The sequence below is a fragment of the Daucus carota genome, chromosome 7 (assembly GCF_001625215.2).
Source record: "Daucus carota subsp. sativus chromosome 7, DH1 v3.0, whole genome shotgun sequence".
Classification (NCBI taxonomy): Eukaryota; Viridiplantae; Streptophyta; class Magnoliopsida; order Apiales; family Apiaceae; genus Daucus; species Daucus carota.
In genome coordinates this window covers 8,001,050-8,022,973 of record NC_030387.2, presented here as the reverse complement: position 1 = coordinate 8,022,973, position 21,924 = coordinate 8,001,050, and the positions used below count along the sequence as shown (strand labels likewise).

Sequence of the window (21,924 nt, the reverse complement as noted above, 5' to 3'; positions counted from 1 at the left end):
ATATTATTTTATTAATTATTTTAACCTATCCTGACGAACAACAATTATCCTTAACGAACAACAATGATCACACCGTCCATGGGACAGGGTTGGAGACGTACTGAAAAACCTCTTATGCCAACCTTGTGGAGGATAGAGTTTGCAAGTTTTTTTTTCCTTTTTTTCTTTACGGTTTTAGAAAGTTCGCTGATTGAACATCAATTTATATAATTCCGTTGTAATATATGCGTCTTCAACTGAGGTTGTCAAATATTCTACTCAATTTAAAGAAAAAAAATGAATTTGTATAGATTGTAATCAATTTTAGTTTTACACAAATCAAACTAATTCTACGTACTTCAAATCTTATCTCAAACTTTTTTACTAAATAATTTGATAAATAAAAAATTAATTATAATTTAATGATTTGTGTGCATACATGTAGTAGTATTATTATTAACATGATTGGAACCAATAAAACATCGTCAAATTATGAGTGGAGGAAAAACTTAAAAATAATTTTTGAGATACCTAACGTTTTCCTGTATCATCACGAAGAGTAATATAAAATTGATGAAGAGTCTCATCAAAAAGTATTTCATAAATCTTTTAAAATCTCATATCAGATTTCAACATCTATAAAAAGTAAAGAGTACTCGATCAAAATGAAGTATTTTATACAATCCAACAAAATCGAAATACATCATATTTGAACGTATTTCATGAAATCTTAATAAACGCAAGGTTTGAAATATAATCAAAAATCTTGATTGAGTACTTTAGGTTTTCACAACATTTTTTTAAGTCTAGATTAGATACCCTTAATTTTTGATGCTCGTTTAAAACTCAATTAAATATCTTCGAAATTGTGAATCAAGAAAATCCTTTCAAATCCAGATTGAATAATTATTGTCGAACGAATCCCACACAATAATAACAATTTTTTCCTGAAAAACTGGTAAAAATTGTTTGATAAATCTAAATACATATTTTCTTAACATCAGTTGTTGACTCAAAAGCTAATTCTAAAAGAAACAGGTCGTCATATCTTTGGAAAAATTGTTCCTATGCTTTTGCGAAAAACGGTCATCGCAAATATCAGCATAAAACCCAACTAAAATCACTTTTCTTATATTATACCTCAAAACATATAAATTTGAAAACACTTATCAAATATTATCTAATCTATGTAACGACACTCATCTACCAACATGCTAATTTTAATCACGACCTTTAAGTTAAAAGGAATTATTTTGAGACCGTTTGACTCAACTTAAAAAAAATGATTTATTATCTAAAATAAAGAAAAAGATTATAAATAATAAGTGAACTTGACTTATAAGTAATTAAAAGTGTTTGGATAATTTTACCTATAAGTAAATTCGGTGTTGGTAATTTAAATATATAAATTAAAAAATCAAATTATTAAAATATAATAGTAATAAACTTTATTAGTAAGTAAAATTTATTACACATTAAAATTTTAAAAACTTCATAATAAAATGCAAATCACTAAGAAAGTCCAAAAAAAAAAAACTGGCACTTCTAACTTCTGACTTTAAAAGCTCAAAAGAAGCACTTCTTTTTCTTTTGTCAAACAGTACGCAAGAAGTAGAAGAAGCAACTTAGAGCATCTCTCTCCAAGAGACTCTTCATTTAGGCTCCTAACTTGAGATTTGAGGAGGGAGAGAAAAAATGTTGCTCCAAGAGACTCTTAAGTGGCTCTTAAATCACTAAGAGCCTCTTGTTTCTCTCTCCTCTCTCCTCAAAGTTAAGAACCACCACATTGCTCCTAACTTATTTTTTCGCAATAAAAAAATCCTTCCCTCCAATTCACCTCCATCTTTCCATCTCTTTTGTTATAATGTAGCCCAATATATGAATAAAATATGAAATAGAGAAGAGATGTAGAGAGTATTGTTGGAGTTTACACTCTTAACTTTGTCCTAAATTGCTAAAAGCCACATTTTTTATATTATATTTAGGAGTCAAGAAGGAGGCTCTTGGAGATGCTCTTAAAGTGCTAGGTATTGCACACAAGTAGAAAATTGCTTATAACAAAAAAATAAATTCCAAATTATCTGATTGCACAAAGTTATAGATAGTTTATATCTTTTTATGTATAAGAAATTAGGAACTAGTAGTAAAATAATAGTACATTACAAATTTTCTTTGAAATTGATCTTGTATATTTTTTATCAAGTCAACTTTCAAAACTCCAAATAAGCCTGTCAAAATAATTAAAATTTTCAAGTACTCATATTTCTTTTGTTTCTTTTTCTTTGTCAGGCAACTACTCACATTTCAATTTATAAGTTAGGAATAAACTTCTAAATTTATTAAAAAACAATACAAATAAACTGCTTTTCTCCTTACAAATCAGAAGTTGGGATAAAAAGTGATAGCCAAACATGCAGAGTATCTGCATCAATGGCAAAAACAAGATATACCTCTTCTTATAGCTTAATATTAGAAGTCTGCAAGTATTTCATGGGATTATGGTACAACTACACATGATATATAGTTATAATTTTAGAAAATCTATTACTAAGACAGAACAATTGCTAAATATAGGGATGAAATTCGAACCCAATGTTTAAGCGTCGATCCAAGTTTTTAACGTGTTCAACTGGAACTTGCCTCATTCAGCTCTCAAACTCAGACTCGATAATATATTATGATACAATTTGACGGACCAGACATAATAATTCATAATTTTGGGTTACGCTCCTTTTTGGTTCATAAAAAACTTTATTATTTTGAGTGGCTCGAACACTGCTTGAAGAACTTGACTCAGTTTATACAGTATACGAGTTAAGAAGACAGTTTCTAGGGTCCACTCGACTCGATAGAAAAAACTAGAACTTATAATTCCATAATCCAAAATCTCGACTCAGTAAATAAAACTCAAACTCGAATTCCATAACCAAAAACTCGACATGGTTCAAATTACAACCGAAGAAAACAGCTCTACTGAAGAAGCTTTTTGGCATGAAGAGAACATTTATCATTAATCTAAGTATGATTAGCTCATTATAAGTTGTAATCATTTATTTTGCAAAGTATATCTCTCGAGCTCTTAAGCTGCCTGCTTGATCATCAATGATCAAGCATACAATTGGATTTTGAAGTACATCCATATCAACATTAACGTGTACTTTGAGCCTCTGACTAGCTCGCCTAATCAACCTCTATTAATAGCTTTTTCAATCTTAACAACTACGCAATAAACTAAATAACTTTCCAGCTCATAGGGAAAAGCGTACCTGCCAACTGATACTCAGGGGAGGAGCTAGTAAATAGCAGCCAGCAGCATAACATCAGCCTTTTTCCCGGGAAACTATCAGTTAGAAGAGGTATCATCTGGGCATAAGCCAAGGAATTGAACAACTTCTTTTTCTGGCCTCCTCAACAGGTACAATTTCGCCTTCCTCCAAAATTACATGTACAATTCGGTTCACATGGAAATTACAACTATGCTATCTGCATCTCCCCTGATATCATGCTATTATTTAAAATGAAAATTTAAGAGTTTGAATCTGAATGCCTTATCCCGGTTCAACTAAATTGAAATTCAACAAGAAAATACCCGACTGAAGAAGACACTGACTTTAATTACCTGGTATTTCCTTGTCGAGTTTCAATTCAGTTAAACTAGGATAATTAGCATTCCCCTCACAAGATTCAAACCTTTATAATATCATTAGTGATGCAGCATCCATTGATGCTCGTAAAGTTTTGTAAGTCGACGAAATTAAAAATCATACAAGAAGTAAACTTTAAGTTTGTGACAAGGTATATAACAGAGAATCCTGCTCCTATAACGCAGCAGCATCATACAAGTACTAGTACACAAACATTATTCAACGCAATCATATATACACGACGGAGAAATTGAAGAGAAAACAAAAGCACTTAACAATTGTAAAAATCAATAAGCTTGCAAGACTGGTCTCTTACCAAGCCTTTTGATTTCTCTATCCATCTGCCCAGTAAGCATCAATCCAAACATCTTGTAATCGCACAAAAAAGACCAAACGGGATGACCAAAAGTAGCAGGAACGTTCCTTTCAACAAAGAAATGACTGTACCAAGCCATACCATAACCCAATAAAGGAGCCAAGAACAAGAACCACCAATTGAACACAAGAGAATATATCAAACAGAGAAGACTCGCGAGTGTGCCTGCGAAATGCCATCTTCTTGTTGCTGCTTTTGAGTGTTGGGTCATGTAAAACGGCCAGAACTCATCCATGTTCCTGAAATTCATTCTCTGCGTTGACTTTTAAAATCGACTTTTAAGTTGAAACCATGAAGTTGTCAGGTCGAATTAAGGGAATTTGCGACTGGGCTGTGGCTGGGGGTGATGCAGAGAGCATATGAGAAGAAGAGTGTTGTAGATATGTAGTGATGGAAGGAGTTTCACCCACACTCGTCCCCTTTCTTGTTTCATCCGCCCATCTTTTTTTCCCTTGTCATACTGCACACTTTTACTTCTTACTGCCCGATAAAACTTGCAACGATTCAAATTATTTAACTCTCCGTGGCTCTGTTCCAAAAATCGGTGATTAAACCAATTAATTTTTGTAATTTGTCGAACAGATTAAATTTTTATTAATTTATTAATCACCGATCAATTCAATTAATTTCTAATTAATTTTTATTTATGACTTCTTCGATTATGTCTTATTCCCAATTGTTACAGCATTGTTGAGTCCATTGATCAGACAACCCTTCAACAGATGATGTGATCTATAACAAAACTAGCAACTTTCAATTTAGCGGTTGATATAATTTATTTAATCAATTGATATTGTAATAGTTCTATCAACAGATGTGCAATTAGAATGACAAATAAGTATATGTATTCCAAGTCATGAAATTCACACATGTGAAATGAAGATCAAATGATTAATAGAAGTATTAACGGACGAAAAATAAAAATAACTATCAACTATTATGCAACTTGTCAATGGCCGATAATTCAAAAAATATCAACAACTACTAAATTAGTATATAATATGCTAATTTAGTACTTATCAGTTGACAACAACGAGTCAAAGAAAATGACAACAGTAATATGAGTTGAATAGAGAAATATTGTAACAGTTTCGGAAGCTCAGCTATAAGAAGATTTGGCTATATATTGAAAACTTCCAAACCAACTAGTTCTTGCAATATAATCTAATCTCATTATTTGAATTTGAACTGTTAAATAACATTGGTAACACCAATGCTACTTAGTTTTTATTTATTTATTTTTTTATCATTTTATGTTATTGGTAATGATACTTAATTTTTTCAGTCATTTTATGTTGTTGATGATGTTACTCAGTACTATTTTTTTTGTTGTGAAAAGTTAAAACGAAATTTAGAGTGGCATTCTAAATGTGGATACGCTACTTCGCGCAGCGTTTTAGTGCCATAACGGTAAATCATGTAACATTTTTGCTGGAAAATGCTACTTCGTGTAGCGTTTTAATTTTTTTTAAAAATAAAAAAGTTTTAAACATTACACGATATAGTATTTTAAACTAAAACATAACATTATGTGGCGTTTTTTTTCAATTTAAAAGAATTTAAAAATCTTTCAGCCCTACACGATGAAGGGTTTTCGGCCAAATGTATTATTAAGTAGTGTTTTTTTTGTAAAACGTTAGATAATATCATATTTTTATTCGATATCCAAAACGCCATTTCAACAATAATAAATGATATTCGATACTATTTTTGGGCATATTTTGGATACTAATGTTTGAAATTAGAGCTTTAATTCGAGTCGGGCAGCTCACGAGCTCGCCAGGCTCGAACTCGTTTAACTAGGCTCGGCTCGACTCGTTAAACGAGCCGAATTCGGGCAAAAGTTTCGGCTCGTTTAATTAAACGAGTCGGCTAGACTCGACTCGTGAAATTAAACGAGCCGAGTTCGGATAAAGGTTTAGACTCGATTAAGTGTAAAATTATACGAGCCGGCTTGCTCGACTCGTTTAGCTAAACGAGCCGGCTCGACTCGACTCGTGAAATTAAACAAGTCGAGTTCGGGTAAAAATTTAGGCTCAGCTAGTTAAACGAACCGGCTCGGCTCGATTAAACTTCGCTCGAACTATGATCCGCTCGAATTACAGCCCTTAATTCAAATTGTGGTAACCGCTCATTTGTCTGTTGAAGTGTCAGAAGAAAGAAGGAAAACAAAAATCTGGAATTACACAATTCGCACTTAATTCCCGCGTCTCAAATACAGTACGGACAGCGAGTTAAATCGGCTAGAAAGGTGCCTCACAAACAGAATAGAGAGCAACCTAGCTAGGGTTTTGGCACAGAAAAGAAGATGAAGCCCAAAAAAGTGGACAAATCTTCCAAGGTAAAAAACGCCTCATTCCTTTTCTTAATTTGAATTGAACAATCGTAATTATTATTATTATTATAAGTGCAGCTGATTTTGGAAGAGGTGATTGGATTGACGACTAAAGGTGCTAATGGATTGGCATCCAGTAGTTCCAGTTCCAAATGTGTGTATATAGCTGGATGTGTTGCGGTTGTTTACGATGTCGATTCTGGAACACACTCGAATCTTGTCGTTTCTCATCGAATGCCCAAGCCTTTGAGCTGCATTGCTGTTTCACCAAATGGAAAGTTTGTTGCAGCTGGAGAGGTACACTTTGCCTGTAATTCTATTTTAAACTAGTTTATAAATGGAAAGGTTCGTGTTTAAGTTGCGCATTAACTAGTATTTGAGCCTTATAATTAAATAAGCTATGCTTGGGTTCACAATTTAGCTAAGCCCTGGGAAGACTCTCTTGAATTTGTTGGTGGTAGATAGTAACAATCATGGTGAGTCGAGTTATAGGCAAATTATTTGGAGAAAGAGGACAGTATGCATTATGTACATTTGATTGGGACATGATTCCTCGCTAATACTCCATTTGCTGTACATGGTTTCCCTCCCTATGCACAATGGCTTTTTTCATTATCTTACCAGAGTTATGAAACCTACATACACAATTTTCTTAGAGAATGGAACTTTCTCCCTCCATGCATTTATTTTTTTAACGGTTGACCATGGAGAATTGCTAGAGTTTATTTGTTCCATTAAAAAATTAGCTAAGACATGAGACAGTGTTCAAATACATTCAGTTTGTCCACAAATTAAATAGTGCGTCTGTTGAGCTATCTGTTGTCTTCATTGGACTGCCCAATCCATCTAACTTGATATGCAGTCAGGGTGTCAATCTGCAGTTCTTGTATGGGACTTGGAGAGCTCGGCTTCTCTATTCGAACTCAAAGGCCATCAACTTGGTGTGGCATGCATAGATTTCTCTCCTGATGGTTAGTTACAGCAAGTTGCTTGGATTGGATCCTGTATACCTTTTGTATATTTTCTCAACACCTAGAATCTGTCATGCTATCTTGGAAGTCCTTTTTAAGTTACTCACGCTGAAGTCTTCCTTGTTGATATTCCTTGTCCAGGTAAACATCTGGTTTCTGTTGGATTTTCTCATGATGGCCACCTCCGCCTATGGGAATGGAGGAGTGGGATATTAGCTGCAAAGGTTAAAGCAAGTTCATCCTTTACTGCTGTTGCATCTGTCAAATTCACAGCAGACGGAAAGTTCATTTTAACTGCCGGCAAAAGTCATTTGAAGTTTTGGAAACTATCTAAAAGTTCTCGTGCTAATGCCAGAACAGGATTACTGGCAATATGCGGAAATTCTATAAATTTAGGTCATCACAGGGGATGCTCATTTGTAGCTCTTTCATCTTCATTTTTGACTAAAAGTAGATTGGTCGATTGCAATCAAAATCCAGAAATCTCTCCTATCCATGCATTAACAGATACAGGTGCATAATTACTTATATTTGTATGTACTCAATGCTTGATTTTATATATAATTTCGGTTTTATTTAACCTCTACAGGTATTTTGTGTCTTCTGGATTCTCAATTTAAAATCACAAAATCAGTTGACTTGAAGGTAATTATAATTAATCATAACTTTGGAAAAATCATATTTGATATAAGGAATAGCTGTAGTGCTACACATATTTTGATTTGCCACATTTTAATATGACCTGTTTAACTGTTTTTTGACTGGTAATACATCTCCTGATAGTATTACACATATTTTGTTTCACTGAGATGAGACCATATCTGCTATTTAATAACTGCATTGTGCATCTGATGCATTACTTTGTTAATATTCAACATGTGTTTTAGGTAGCATAGCAATGATGCTTAATATGAAGCACAAAAAAAAGCAAATTTTCAGTTTTATTACGTGGAAGTAGATCTCCTTGGTAGGATTTTTTGTGTGCTGAAATTGTAGTTCGATAGTATCATCATTAACAATTTCACTGAATAAGTTACAATAAAAACTTATTGTTAGATCATTAATCAGAAGATACGATTTTAATCAGTTGTTTATTGTCAGTGATTAGTATGTCAACAAAGCAACCGATAAGAATTTATTTCATGATTAAAAACAGTAGAGAACTGCTATTTTTATATATTTTGATATATCTACAAGTCTAGTCCCTCGAGTCCAGGCTCACCATTTAATGATGAAAACATGTAGCGATTTTATAGATTTGTGGAAATAGCAGATCCTATAGATATATATTCCTCTTGCAGAGTTTAAATAATATTTTGATTTAGTGTTTGGAGAGGCAACAGACACACACAAACACACACACAAGATAGCAGTGCGAGATATTCTTAAATATATAAGCAGCAAAATAACCATGCCAGTGCAGTTAAATATAAAAATTCATTTTTTGTGATAATGTAATCCAATATTGTCACATCGATAAGTCGAGTCGATAGAGGTCCAGCTCGTCAACTAGTCGTAGACTAGTCGAAAAGTTAATTAATAATTAATTAAATAATATATACTAAAATATATATTATATACGTGGTTTCCTATAACTAATCATATTTATATCAATCACAAAATAAATATGTTAAAATTACAAACATATCTTTTTCCCCTTTCATGTACACACATTAACACATTACACACATTAACACACTGATTGTACCAATATATAAACAAATTATACTAAATGTATATTCAGTTTTAATCAACTTATGCATACATAAATACATACACACACAAAGATCTATAAACTTAGGTTAACATGTTGATTATTGCTGATTTTGAGTAGGTTCATAGAATATTTTATTTTATTTTTATTTTAATTTTTAAATGAATTTTGCACTTGTCGACCGACTAGTCGACTGACTAGTCGATAAGTCGATCAATTAGTCGACCGACTAGTCGACAATTCGCAAGTCGACCTCTCCAGTCGATTTTCTCAACCCGACTAGTCGACTAGTCGTCGCGACTAGTCGAGCGCCATGACAACAATGATGTAATCCAAACCTTTCTTATAATAAGTTATTCTTTTAATGTGATAATTATATGCTGTGGTCTTCAGGTCAAGAAAGGATTTGCTTTATCTGCCTCCAACAACGTTGTTGCTTGTGCATGCAACAATGGGGTGGTTAAAATGTTTGCAATATTATCTCTTAAATATTCTGGAAGCTTGTTATACACTGAAGTTAAAAGATGCAACAAGCTTATCGTCAAGGAGTGTGATATAAAAGCCAACGAAAGTGGATATCCTGATGCTATAGCTTGCCAATTCTCACCCTCCAACAAACTTGGTAGGTGATAGTGTTGGAAATATAATTCATATATATCATGAATGATTTGCAGATTTAAACACCAGATTACTTCTAAACACTATGGCGTAGTTTATACTGTATGTTATCAGCATTTAGTTTTCATGAATAATCTTTTTTGTAGCTTGCCTGGTTACTTGCATCCTGGTCCCACATATTTACACAATATCTTGGATTATCCTGTGTGTTATCAGCATTTAGCTTCCACAATTAATCATTGTTGGGGTTTGCCTGGTTGCTTGCATCCTTGTCCTACATTCTTACACAACAGCTTAGATGTATATTGCCGCAGATGTTGAACTGTTGAAGTCATCTCTCTGTTTTTCTGATCTTGTAAGTATATTGAAGCCACCTCAAGATGTATGCAGGGAGAAGAATTAGACTTGACAGTTTTGTACGCGACATGAAAGTTTAGTGTTTGTGTTCGAGATTTTGGTTCTAAGAGTGGATCACGGGTGCCCATCTTTGGGGCATAAATTTGCCTTTGTGTCCATAATAATTTGTGAGAAGTTTAGGGGTGGCAGGGGATCGAATTGAATCCGCGTCCTCTGCCAACTCTTAACTTTGGTACCATATTATTTTACCAGTTCTCATGGAACACAAGTTGCTAGAAAATGAGAAGCAATCAAATAGAATGCCCCAAGGGTGCCATATTCTAGGAGCCCCAACTATGTGTTTGGGTTTTCACTTATGGTACACGCCACGAGAAGAATACACATAGTAAATAAATAAATAAATAAATATTTTTATTATAAATTTGTATTGCTTTCTGAAGATACATATCAATATTGTAAAATTTAAATTACTGTAAATATGATACTATTATTTAAAATTCAAAATTCAAACTTGCTTATTTAACATTAATATTTACTGAAAATAATAATATCTTTGTGTACATTGATGTAGTTTCGTGTCATTGCATGTTGTGTACATGAAAACATGTCATGTACCTTCGCGTGTACATGAAAAGTAACGAACTGTGTTCATATTGACTAATGAAGTACACAGAATCATTTTGTGTTTTATTCGGACTTGGGTAAAAAGTACATGACTTGACAGGATTGGCAGGTCTTATTATAGTGCATGCAAACAATGGTGTCATAATATTAAATTAAAAAGTGCATTACTAAAATTATATACTGAGTAACAGTGAGAATCCGAAACACTTTAGATAATTATAGGAATTATTGAAAGTTTCTGATGGTATGCGTAACACAAACTATTATCTAATATAAGCTTAAGCAGTTTTGTGTAATATGATTTTAACCATCATTTGTATCATGGACTAACTAGTTCTCTGAAATTGCAGTAGTGGTTTACGAAGATCACTGCCTCTACGTATGGGATATACATGATGAATCCAAAGTGATTTCTTAAACTGTTTCTCTCCGCTGATGTTTACATTTACCTTCATTTGCTTTAACTCAACATTTTTTTGCGATCTGGTTGCTGATGTTCTCTTGGCATATATGTTCTTACCTTATGTATCCAGGGTACCAAGTCTTGTGTACTAGTTTCGCATAGTGCATGCGTATGGGATGTTAAAAGTTTATCATGTGAACACATGCACGATCCTTCTCTTGCATGTGCTGCTAGAGGTTGTCCCGGCGGAACCTCTTTCACAACTTGCTCGGCAGATGGAACAATTAGGTTGTGGGATCTCATTCTGCAGTCCGAGTCGTCAGAAGGTTACTCATCTACAGTTAATGACTGTTCTCTAGCAATTACAGAACCAGATGGCGCTTCTTGCTTAGGTAGTGCATGTTTGAGATACTAATATACTATAACATGTGTTAAATGTCGGATTTTAATACACACAGAATTTATTCGTTCGAGTATAATATAATTATTTTTGGTCTTGTGCTTATCACACATCTATTATTCCCTGTAGTGAGTGCCGGAATTTTTGAAAGAGAATACGTGATGTCAAATACCAGGACCAAAGGGTTTCGCGCAATGGCAGTCAGTTCTGATGGAAAGCACCTCGCTGCTGGTGACTGTGAGGGAAATCTCCACTTGTATAACCTGCATACTTCTGACTACATATATATACCGGTAACTTATGCACGTAAATTTGATATTGTAATCTTTTCTTGTGCTAAAGCAGCATGACATGTCATTCTATTTATTCTGATATTTTGCTGTATATTATAAACTATTAATAAGTGGGTGTAAGCTGGCAGGATGCTCACAATGCTGAAATCCTGTCATTGACCTTTAGCTCACCTACAAAAAATGATTCTTCTGAGAAAGATATAGAAGTGTGCTACTTTCTTGCGTCAGGTGGACGAGACCATATAATTCATCTTTATGACGTGGACAGGTTTTGCTTATTATAACTTCTGGGTCATTTAGTTGAGTGTGTACTATGTATCTTTTACTTCCTTTTCTGTTTGTGTCAGGAATTTTAATCTTATTGGAAGTGTTGAGGATCATTCAGCTGCTGTGACTTCTCTAAAAGTCAATGCCAGTGGACGTAAACTCCTAAGCTGTAGTGCTGCTGGGTATGTAAAATATATTATGATCTTTAATGAAGGTGCTTGCAGAGGTAAAACCTGATTTAGTTTTATCTGCAGATGTTCTAGAAATTTTTTGCCTATAATCCAAGAGATTGTTTGGTTCTATCCTTTAGTCTGGTGTTCATTTATGATGTCAATTGTTGGATCCTTGAATTTAACATCTTGGATATCAAGTCCCGCGACTTTCCTGTTCTTATTTAGTTAATTGTTGTGTCTTTTTATCTAGGTGTATGATGCTTCATGATGTAGCTGCAGCAGAAAATGGTTATAATATTTCTCGTTGCCCTAATCAGGTGGCGTCTCATGAAAATGTATATGACATGGCTGTAGATGCGATGCTGGAGTGTATTGTCACTGTTGGGAAGGTAAAATGACACGTTACTGTCAATATCATTTGATTAGCCTTAAATTGTAATATACATGAGAGATATATAGAGGACTTTTCTGAAAATCTATAATTATTATATGTTATGCCTAAGGCTCATATTAACATTGTTCATAGGATAAGAAGGTAAACACATTTAACATTGCTGCCGAGAAACTTATTGGTTCATTCAAACAAGATGGAGATTTTGGAGAGGCGAGAAATGTAAGTCACGTTTCACTTAGAAACTATATTACACCTTCATCTAGATGACCGATGAAATTCTTTGTCAGACAACTTTGGATCCAAGCAGTAGCTATTTGGTATCTTCTTACGCAAACAAGTCTATATGCATGTATGACTTTTTGACTGGGGAATTGGTTGCACGAGCAGTGGGGCATGGTGACACTATAACTGGCATCACCTTCTTACCAGATTGCAAGCACTTGGTGTCTGTGAGTTATTTTTTTGTTTTACCTGGACGTCATCTGTGCATTTTTTCTTAATGATATCAAGTATTCGTATTGTTTGGTGAAACCACAATGCATTACACCATCATCTTGATTCTACTCCTATCATTATCTAGTCCTATCATTTTTCTATGTTGTGAATTCTGCTCTTATAACCTATGTTGCTTGGACTCCGCTAAAACTGTCCAATATGAATACGTGTCCACATTTTGAAAAGTAATAATGTTTTTGGCCTAAAATAAGTATCCAAGTCTGAGTGTCCATGTTGAGTGTCTGACATGTGTACGCGAAGGTAAAATGCAGAGTTCGATTAACATAGCTTATAACATTAAGTATTTGTAACATTTTGTGATTTGGTGATATCATATTGCATTACACCATCATCAAATTGTGACATTTTTCTATGTTGTGAATTTTACTCCTATCTTCATAGTTCTACAGGCTGGTTTTAATCTACTAACTTTTTTTCCATTGTTCTTTCGCAGTATGCTTTTGTTTGCTCTTACTGTCTAGATTAATATGCACTATATTGTATTTTCACAAATCGTATTATAACGATGACACTGGTAAACAGTCTTCTCGCATAATATCCATGTAGCTTCTCATATGATATATATGGATTTCATGTTTTTCATCTGCATTTACTGTCTTGAACCGAGTACCGAGACAGATGTCAAGGTTTATATTTCCTATATAATAATGATAAAGGAGTGGGCATCTGCGGTAAGGTTGCCACCCCGACGTTGGCTTTACAAGACCCACAAAGGTATCTCTATTTAACCCACTAGGATTCGAACCACTGAGTAAACAATTGAACTTATGCTGCTGCAAACCTGCATATTCCCACAGGAAAAACATGCACCACACTGGAATTTGGATAAATTTTCTGATGTGATGTGATTATTCTTTAGGTCTTTGCCGTGCTCATTGTACACCTAAGGAATAGTTTCCTTAATTAATGAAGTGAGTGTCTGCTCTGTGATTAACATCTTGTCTATGTGTATGTCACTCTGGCTTAGCTAGATGTCCATTTATTTTAACTTAACAATAATGTTCTTTACTTGACTATCTTATCTTTCTATCTTTTTTTCTTCCTTTTGCTATACAGATTCACTAGAACATGTATAGTTTCTTCAAGATGGGCAAGAATTTTTTCTCGACTATGTGGTCACTTGCAAAGTTATAATGTCCCATGAATGAATCAAATGTATAGAGTTTGAACTTTTTTATGGTTTTCAGGTGGATGCCAATGGGTGTATTTTTCTATGGAAGCTACCTGACCCTTTCTCTTCTAGAATAGTGAAGAGTGTTGAGAAATTAAATATTCATCTGTCCCCATTCATAAAAGATCCTCCAGTAGCTTTTTCACAGATACAATTTCTTGAAGGGGATGATAGCCTATGCAAAGCTAATCCTTTAAATGAAGCTGCATTGCAGTATTCGGGGTTTAACCTCCTTCGTGAAAGAATGTCTTGCCAGGGAGGTAATCCTGAAGAAAGCACATCATTTAAGTTTAGTGTCTCCAGGCTTCCAAAGTGGGCACAAGAGAAAGTTACTGAAGGTGGCGTGTTCCCTACAAGAGCCAAGTGCTCTTCATTACAGGTAGTTTTGTCTTTACAACTGAAGTAAGCTGACTAAATGTTGGCAAAGTTTTTATTTGGTTTCCGTGCTTGACTAACTTAACAGGCACCAACATATCTGACAAGAGTTTAGATGCGTTTAACGTTTCCCCGTTTGCTTGACAAACTGTAGTATACAGGTTGAAACTGCTCCGTTGTGACAACCTTCTATATGTCAAGACTCCTATGGTTTATGATTTTTATTATATTACTATTATGGTGATAGAACTATATCCTGCTATTTTACATATCATGAATATGACATTTATTGGCATAGACCTGCTTGCAATAGTATGTAGAATTATCGCATTAACAATCCTATATGATTTTTCCTCTTATTCATCATCCTAGCAAGTTGGCCTGCAAGATGTCCCTAACTCCGTTAGAACTGGGAAAAGTTCTGTTGCACGACATGAGTTACATACGCCATGTAAAGACAATGTGGAATACAGTACAAAAACTAGTACTACAACCAAGGGTTCAGAAGATACCGAGAGCGGATCATCTACGACACCTAAAGAGGCTTCTAGGTTGACACTAATAAATGCATGGGAAATTTTATTCTGCAAAACCAATGCTAATATTTGCTTATGGGTTTCATATTCCATATTTGTGCTTCAGGAGCTTTGCGTTAGATAGGCGGTGGATCACCATTCATACTGTATGTTTGGATCTGCTAAATTCACCAGAGGTTTGGGATATGAAACAAATGCAAGTGCAGCAGCCCTTTCGGAATTTGTGTAAGGACATGCTACCTTGTTTAAAATTACAATATCACATACCCTGATGAAGGGAGATGGTAATAATTGCCAAATAACTGTAACTCAGCCATTTGGATGGTGCATACTTTTTAGTATACTTTCTTTTTCCCTGATTCAGAGTGAAATTTTAGAGGTAAAAATTCTATTATTCAATTTCTATCCCACTACGAAGAAATGTGGCCAGGCAAATGTTGTAGTGAACTTTCCTGAATCATTTGAATGTTGCATTTAAAGTGTTGTTATGCTGTGTTCTTTTCAGCAGGAGACAATATCGGGGAGGATCCTACTGATAATCAGCACATTAAGCTCTTATCTGGGGTTGGGGACTGTAAAATCGATAATTCTTATGAAGATACAATTGGTAACCATGCGAATTGTGAGGGTACCATGTCTAATGATACTTCCAGCTTGAACAACTCCGGTAGTATATACAATAGTATCAGTCCACATGATACCAGAAATGCAGTTGCATGCTGTCGTGAGAATACTTGCAGCGGGTCAGAAGACTCAGAACATAAGCAACCAGCCTCAACAGAAAGCCGGGGAGAAACAACGGAATATACTCATCCCTCCACTGTTGATGATGATCAAGAGAATAAAACCCCGTACCCGAGTTCGGAAAATTTGTTCGAAAATATCAAGGTTTGTTAAAAACTTCCAGTGCACCAAGTTAAAAAGTTATGCTGTTCACAGTTGTTTTTGTGGCTTTAATTGGGTAGAGAAATTTATAAATATATAGATTGAGATTGCGATAGTTTTTTTTTTTTTTGAATTTTATACCGAAACTAATACAATTTTAAATTGTTGGAGCTAATTATACACTTACAAATTGCTAACTAGTACACATATAACTCAAGATGGGAACTGAATATTTCAGTGCTAAGAATAGGCTGTCTTAATTGCTGATGTATTTGTTAACTAAGTCTTTGATTGGATGATCAAATCGATGTTAAACTCCAACTACTATTACCTGCTAGCTTACATTTCAACTCATATCATAAAATTTTATTTTCTATCGTATTCTGATTTGGGGTTAGTCATAGGAAAGAGTCTTCCGTACTCTTATAAGCTGTTGTAGAGGTGCTACGTGAGCAAATGGGCTACTTGGCCTACATATGTGTAATATAGATGTGTGGGTAGTTCTGTACGCTTTATTGGGAATTTATTTTTGTGAGACCCATTTTTTTTATATACACTTTTTTTCTCTAAATGAAGGATGGAAAATCATCGTTAAGGAGAAGGTACTCATCGCAGTTTGTTGTCCGTCACGATCTTCTTAGAGGCCAACAAAAACAGCTTGGGACACCCATACGAAGTCGTGGTACAATGAGCAGTAGTAAAGATACCAGACCTTGTATCTTGTTAGAGGACCACCATTCTGTGCAGATATTTGAAGAGTCACCAAAACTTACTAAGCAGGTATTAACTTCGTTTCTGATCTTCAGCTATTTGTTTCCTTTGTGATCCAATGGACAATCTTTTATAGTCATAGCAATTGATGACCTCAAAATAATTAGTAAACTGGCACATCATGGAAATCTTAACTAATGATACAGTCTAAAGCCTTAATTCTTTACTTTATGTACAGAAAAAGAACTAACCTTTTCAAATATTTTGTTTGTATTTGTATACTGGTGAAAGCTTCGTAGGTCGGTGAAAGCTTTAAATCAACAAGTATATATGAAATCTTACACAGGCATTTTTCAGCATATCTAACTTGAGCTGGCATTTTGTATTATATGAAAATCATGTTACTGTCAGTTATTTGACAAAATTGTAAGTTGACTGGGTTAGAGCATCTCCAATAGGCTCTTAACTCATTCTTTAAAAGAATAATAAAATATGTAGCTCCTAGCAAGTTAATACATTGAATAATGTGACAACTCCAACTCTATTCTTTATACTTGCTGTCTATTTATATTTTATTATTATTTGAGGAAACAGTTAAAAATAAAATTGGAAGGAGGTGAATAGAATTGGAGGGAAGTGAATATTATATTCACAAACTGTAAGTTAAGGGCACATAGATATTTTTTAAGATAAAGGAGACAGAGCTTCTAGGAGCCCTAATTTTAGACATCTTCTTTAAATTTGAAGTTAATAGCTCGTTTAAACTTTAAAGAGCCTATTGGAGATGTTCTTACAAGTGAAATGTAAATCCAAGACATCTTTGTCAATTAATGATTGATAATGAAGAACTATGTACACAGGAAATAGTAATATGCATACAAAGTACAAACATTGGCTGACTTTGTCTAGATAACAGAAACACATCAATGGGCAACTACATATTTCCATCCTAGATCATATCAACTAACAAGATTAGGACTATTTGTTGTATCCTTCGTTTTTTTCTTAAGCTTTTCTATAATCCATAGTACAGTGAATGAAAAAATGTTAAAACAAATGTTAAAGAAAAATATTGAAACAAATTCAGTCCCTGAGTTTTAGCTTCATATGCACCTTGCAGGGCATAAATGCAGCACAAGTATCTTTGAGCCCGAATTGCCTTATCCCGCCAAATGATTCAGTTGGACTTTCTAGCAGACACGAGGAATTCAATTTCGGGGTAAATGACAAAACTGATACAATCAGTTCATGTGAAGAAGCATTAATCAGATTGGATTCTGCAACTGAGAATGCACTAGAACAATTTTCTAAGCTAGATAGCTTGGCTTCAAAAATAAATGTTTTAACAGGTCCAGAAGCTCATTTATATGATGAAGCCACTAAGATGCTTCCATCAATAGCAAAGAGAGTTCATACCATTGCCAGGTTGGCGCAGTCTAAACAGAACAATAATTGTGAGGAATCAGGGATAGATATTCCAAGTTTTGAACCTTTATTAGGAATATTTGCGGAAAATATATCACAAAGGGTGGTAGAAATATTGAAGAAAAACGCAGTCACTCTGTAAAATGCTTAGCTATAGATAAAGTAGTTGCTTATTATCAGAGATTTTTTGTACCTTTGTGAATTGTTTATCTATTCACTAAAGAAAATAAAACGAAGTATCTAGCCTATACTGTTTACCATTTTCTTGATAAATCAGTTATTATTTTATTTTTTTGTCTTTTGTCATCGAAATACAATATTGAATAGGACTTTTACATATAAATCTTTTATCTGACCAGATGTCATGCAAAGATTTACTATGAAAATTGTTATAAAAAAATAAGATAATTACCAAAAGTAAATGCAAAATTCGTTCATGAAACAAAGGAAAATAGGAAAACAGAAATTTCATTAAATAAATCTATTGTTTAATCGAAGATAATCATGCAGAAACGGCAGAATGGCACGGGAATGACCAAATTTTGACTGATAATTAGTAATTATTCTTACATGGTCTTGAAATTTGAAAAAAAATACATTTTAAAGTAGAATAAATGCAGATTCTAGTAATATATTTTTCATAATTTATTCTAATTATTTTATATATGTAAATTTCGGTCAAAATTTGGTCAATTTGATCAAAAAAAGTTAAATAAGACAGATAAATTGGGACGGAGGGAGTATTTTTTTTAGTACTCTTTAATATTATAAACCTTGAAAATAGCCAAGTTCACATATTTCTAAATTCTAACTTTCATGGGATAGTATAAAATCTCAAAAGAGTATTAAATATATACTACAACTAATCAATTTTAAAAAGAGAAGTTCAAAGTTAAGTTTTGAAAAATTGCATCGAAAAAAGAGGACACATATTATGGGAAATTTCTTTTTGACAAACAAGACATTTTGAAACGGAGGGAGTACTCGTTTGTAATGCAAGTAATAATTATACACTAATGATGATGGTAACCTCTGTCCATCTCATAGATACCTATTTAAACTCATCAGCACGGATAATTAACCAAATTGACCAAATACAGTATAGAGCGGGATAATACACGATATAAAAATGCGAACAAGAAACGGATATGGATATTGTGTATCCCGTTGGTCGCCCGACCGTTACTTTATTCATACATATGTTATACATGTATGCTAAAATATACTCCCTCCGTCCCACACTCCCACCAGATTCTTTACGCTGGGGATGGAGAGCTCGAAACGCATTTTAAGGTCGTTAAGTATAGTTCTATAATTTAGTTATTAAATTAGCTTTTTTTTATTATCAAAATTTAATATTTTTATATAAATAAATAAGTAATAAATAATTTAACTCAAAATACGTGAATAATGAATAATACCCGCTCCTACTTGCATCCACATGAATCAAATAAAGATATATTAAATCAATAGCCGCTAGAATAATAGATATAGTGTGGATACTTTACTTTATGTGTGGCCTAGATGAAGAATATTATAAATGATTTTTCTACAATACGTTCTAAATTTATGGATTTGGAAACTTTTGATTTGCTTACAATCTCTAATAATGGTGGACCCCCTGCATTTATAACAACCACATCAATTAAAACTATCCAAATTCATACAATTTAGTGCTTAGCACGTGCTCATGAGGACACACTAAACAAACCTTATTATAAACCCGTACCAAACCACATCATCTCTGTTTGATACAGTGCGGTGACTACATATAGCATCAACCTCGGATTTGGTACTTCAGATACTATATGTCTATATTCGAACTACATTACCGTATCAAGCAAAGAGAAACAAAAGACATAAATACTCAAAGTTATATCCTTATTCCTTACCAATTCACATACCAGGGAAACAAACCAGATAAATATTCGCTGACCATGGGGCAACTTGATACCTTTTATGGGCAGCATACTATGGCCATTTAATATCGTCGTGCAATGTGGAGGTGCGGGTTGGAAGTATTGTGTGGAATCTCGTCCAATGAATAAGTGGCCAACGATAAAATCTATCCGGGGTAGACTCTCCAACAGTCACATTGACTTTCAACTGATTACCATTGCTCGGTCTTACAACATTGAGCTCGACAGTGTCCCCAACCTTGTCCCATAGTAATTCAAACAAGTCCAATTTACTACGGACTAGCTTGCCATCACAAGCTACTATGACATCCTTGGCGTGTATCGTAGAACAATGAGCTGCGGGAGAATCTTCTTCAACCTTCATTACAACAACACCTGCAGAGATGTTGGGGAACTTGCTCATAAATTGTTCCAAAATCTCTAAGCGAGATGAGTAGAGATTGGAAATTTCCACACCGAGCCAAGGTCGTCGGTAATTCCTGCAACTTTTAAAATGGTGCCACCACCTTAATACTATGTTAATTGGCATGAAAGCAGAACCATAGAACAGCATTCCAATTACATCTCCAAAACAGTTAACGATTGTTCCCCCGTTCTCACCCTTTTCTCCTAAAGGATCTTCTTTGCGATCTTTTACCCAGCAAAGCTCATTGCAATCCAGTTCCGTATAAGGGGCATCAATGCATAAAACACCAGAGCTAACAATGATAAAATTTTTGGGACGAAGAGCACGCCAAATGGTTATGATCTTCATCCCATGAAAAATCTTGAATAAATTTGAATGAGGGCGAAGCTGAAAAGATCTATCTTGAGACAACTGAAGCAGCTCCGAGGGATCAATGGACATGACATCGTCCAAGCCCTTAAGGGTAGGGGTTTGTAGAGGGGAGTCTGTTTGTATCCTTACAGCAGCGAGGTTGTAGTGAAAATCACAAGCAAAGACTTGACCTTGGCATACCCTGCCATCAAATAAATGCACATCAACCTTAATATCATGAGGTTGAACATCATTAGTACGCACAAAAAGAACGGCAGCAACGATAATGGTAGAGACAAATTTGCTAGTTGCTGCATCCTCTTCGCACTCTATAATAGTCCCTGAATTCAAAACCACATGTTCCCCTGGGTAGTCCGACAAACGGACTTCGCCACGACCATAACTTATGCCCGTCATCTCAACAGGTAGATTACGAGAGACGACAGCAACAACAAAAGGGGAAGATTTCACACCAAACACCTTTGTAGTAATATCCATGTCCATGGTGTCAAGTATTGGATGATAATCCACTTTTAATTTCTTCGAATTCTTGCGGAAATCCATCATCAACCTCAACCTCGGGAACTGTAATAACTCGATTATTGCAGAAAACAAATCAATCAACACAAACACATACTCCCTCTGTCTCTAAAAACTTCTCAATGTTTGATATGTAGGTACTATTCATAACATTAGACAAATTACTAATTTACATCTAATTTATAATACTAAATATAGTCATGATTCGTATTTGTGAGTAATTTAATATAGTGAAATTTTTATATTTAATACTAAAACGAAATTAAAGATATTAATGATCAAAAGTGTGTGTTGGTAAGCGTGATAAAGAGGAACGGGAAAAGTATTAAGAAACCGAGGGAATACCTTCCAAGACTAGAAACTTTATGATGCTGCAGATGGTGGACCGGAGCCAGTGATTTTACTACGATCAAATAAGAAGGTACTGTAAAATATTAGGGTTTATCGACCCCTAACTTAACGGGCGGCGGGGAACTAAATGCACTTTGCATCCAGTAATTTCTGTGATAGCCATTTTGCATTTTCAAACTTCAAAATCGGT

The 21,924-nt window shown here is 34.3% G+C and overlaps 3 protein-coding genes across 5 annotated transcripts; 1 reads left to right on the top strand and 2 right to left on the bottom strand.

The window, feature by feature from the left end:
- Positions 1-3,715: 3,715 nt before the first annotated feature.
- LOC108194289 (uncharacterized) lies at positions 3,716-4,467 on the bottom strand. The gene has a single exon (XM_017361240.1). The coding sequence runs from the start codon at positions 4,247-4,249 to the stop codon at positions 3,911-3,913; it is 339 nt and encodes a 112-aa protein (XP_017216729.1). The 5' UTR covers positions 4,250-4,467; the 3' UTR covers positions 3,716-3,910.
- Positions 4,468-6,128: 1,661 nt separating this feature from the next.
- Positions 6,129-18,415, top strand: LOC108196859 (uncharacterized). The gene is made up of 20 exons (XM_017364331.2): positions 6,129-6,340; positions 6,413-6,631; positions 7,197-7,305; positions 7,447-7,818; positions 7,895-7,950; positions 9,413-9,641; positions 10,969-11,024; positions 11,152-11,413; positions 11,551-11,714; positions 11,843-11,982; positions 12,062-12,163; positions 12,405-12,543; positions 12,681-12,767; positions 12,836-12,997; positions 14,252-14,614; positions 14,983-15,161; positions 15,253-15,371; positions 15,652-16,034; positions 16,608-16,811; positions 17,863-18,415. The coding sequence occupies exons 1-20, from the start codon at positions 6,308-6,310 to the stop codon at positions 18,307-18,309; spliced, it is 3,825 nt and encodes a 1,274-aa protein (XP_017219820.1). The 5' UTR covers positions 6,129-6,307; the 3' UTR covers positions 18,310-18,415.
- Positions 18,416-19,862: 1,447 nt separating this feature from the next.
- On the bottom strand, positions 19,863-21,920 carry LOC108195167 (putative protease Do-like 14). Of its 3 annotated transcripts, XM_064082353.1 has the most exons (3): positions 21,729-21,920; positions 21,324-21,480; positions 19,863-21,071 (listed from the first exon to the last, which is right to left on the bottom strand). In XM_064082353.1, the coding sequence occupies exons 2-3, from the start codon at positions 21,408-21,410 to the stop codon at positions 20,139-20,141; spliced, it is 1,020 nt and encodes a 339-aa protein (XP_063938423.1). In that variant the 5' UTR covers positions 21,411-21,480; positions 21,729-21,920; the 3' UTR covers positions 19,863-20,138. The 3 variants fall into 3 exon arrangements, with proteins under 3 accessions (XP_063938423.1, XP_017217608.1, XP_017217607.1); XM_017362119.2 differs by having other exon boundaries at positions 19,863-21,428; positions 21,729-21,919; XM_017362118.2 differs by having other exon boundaries at positions 19,863-21,480; positions 21,729-21,917.
- Between the last annotated feature and the right edge of the window lie 4 nt (positions 21,921-21,924).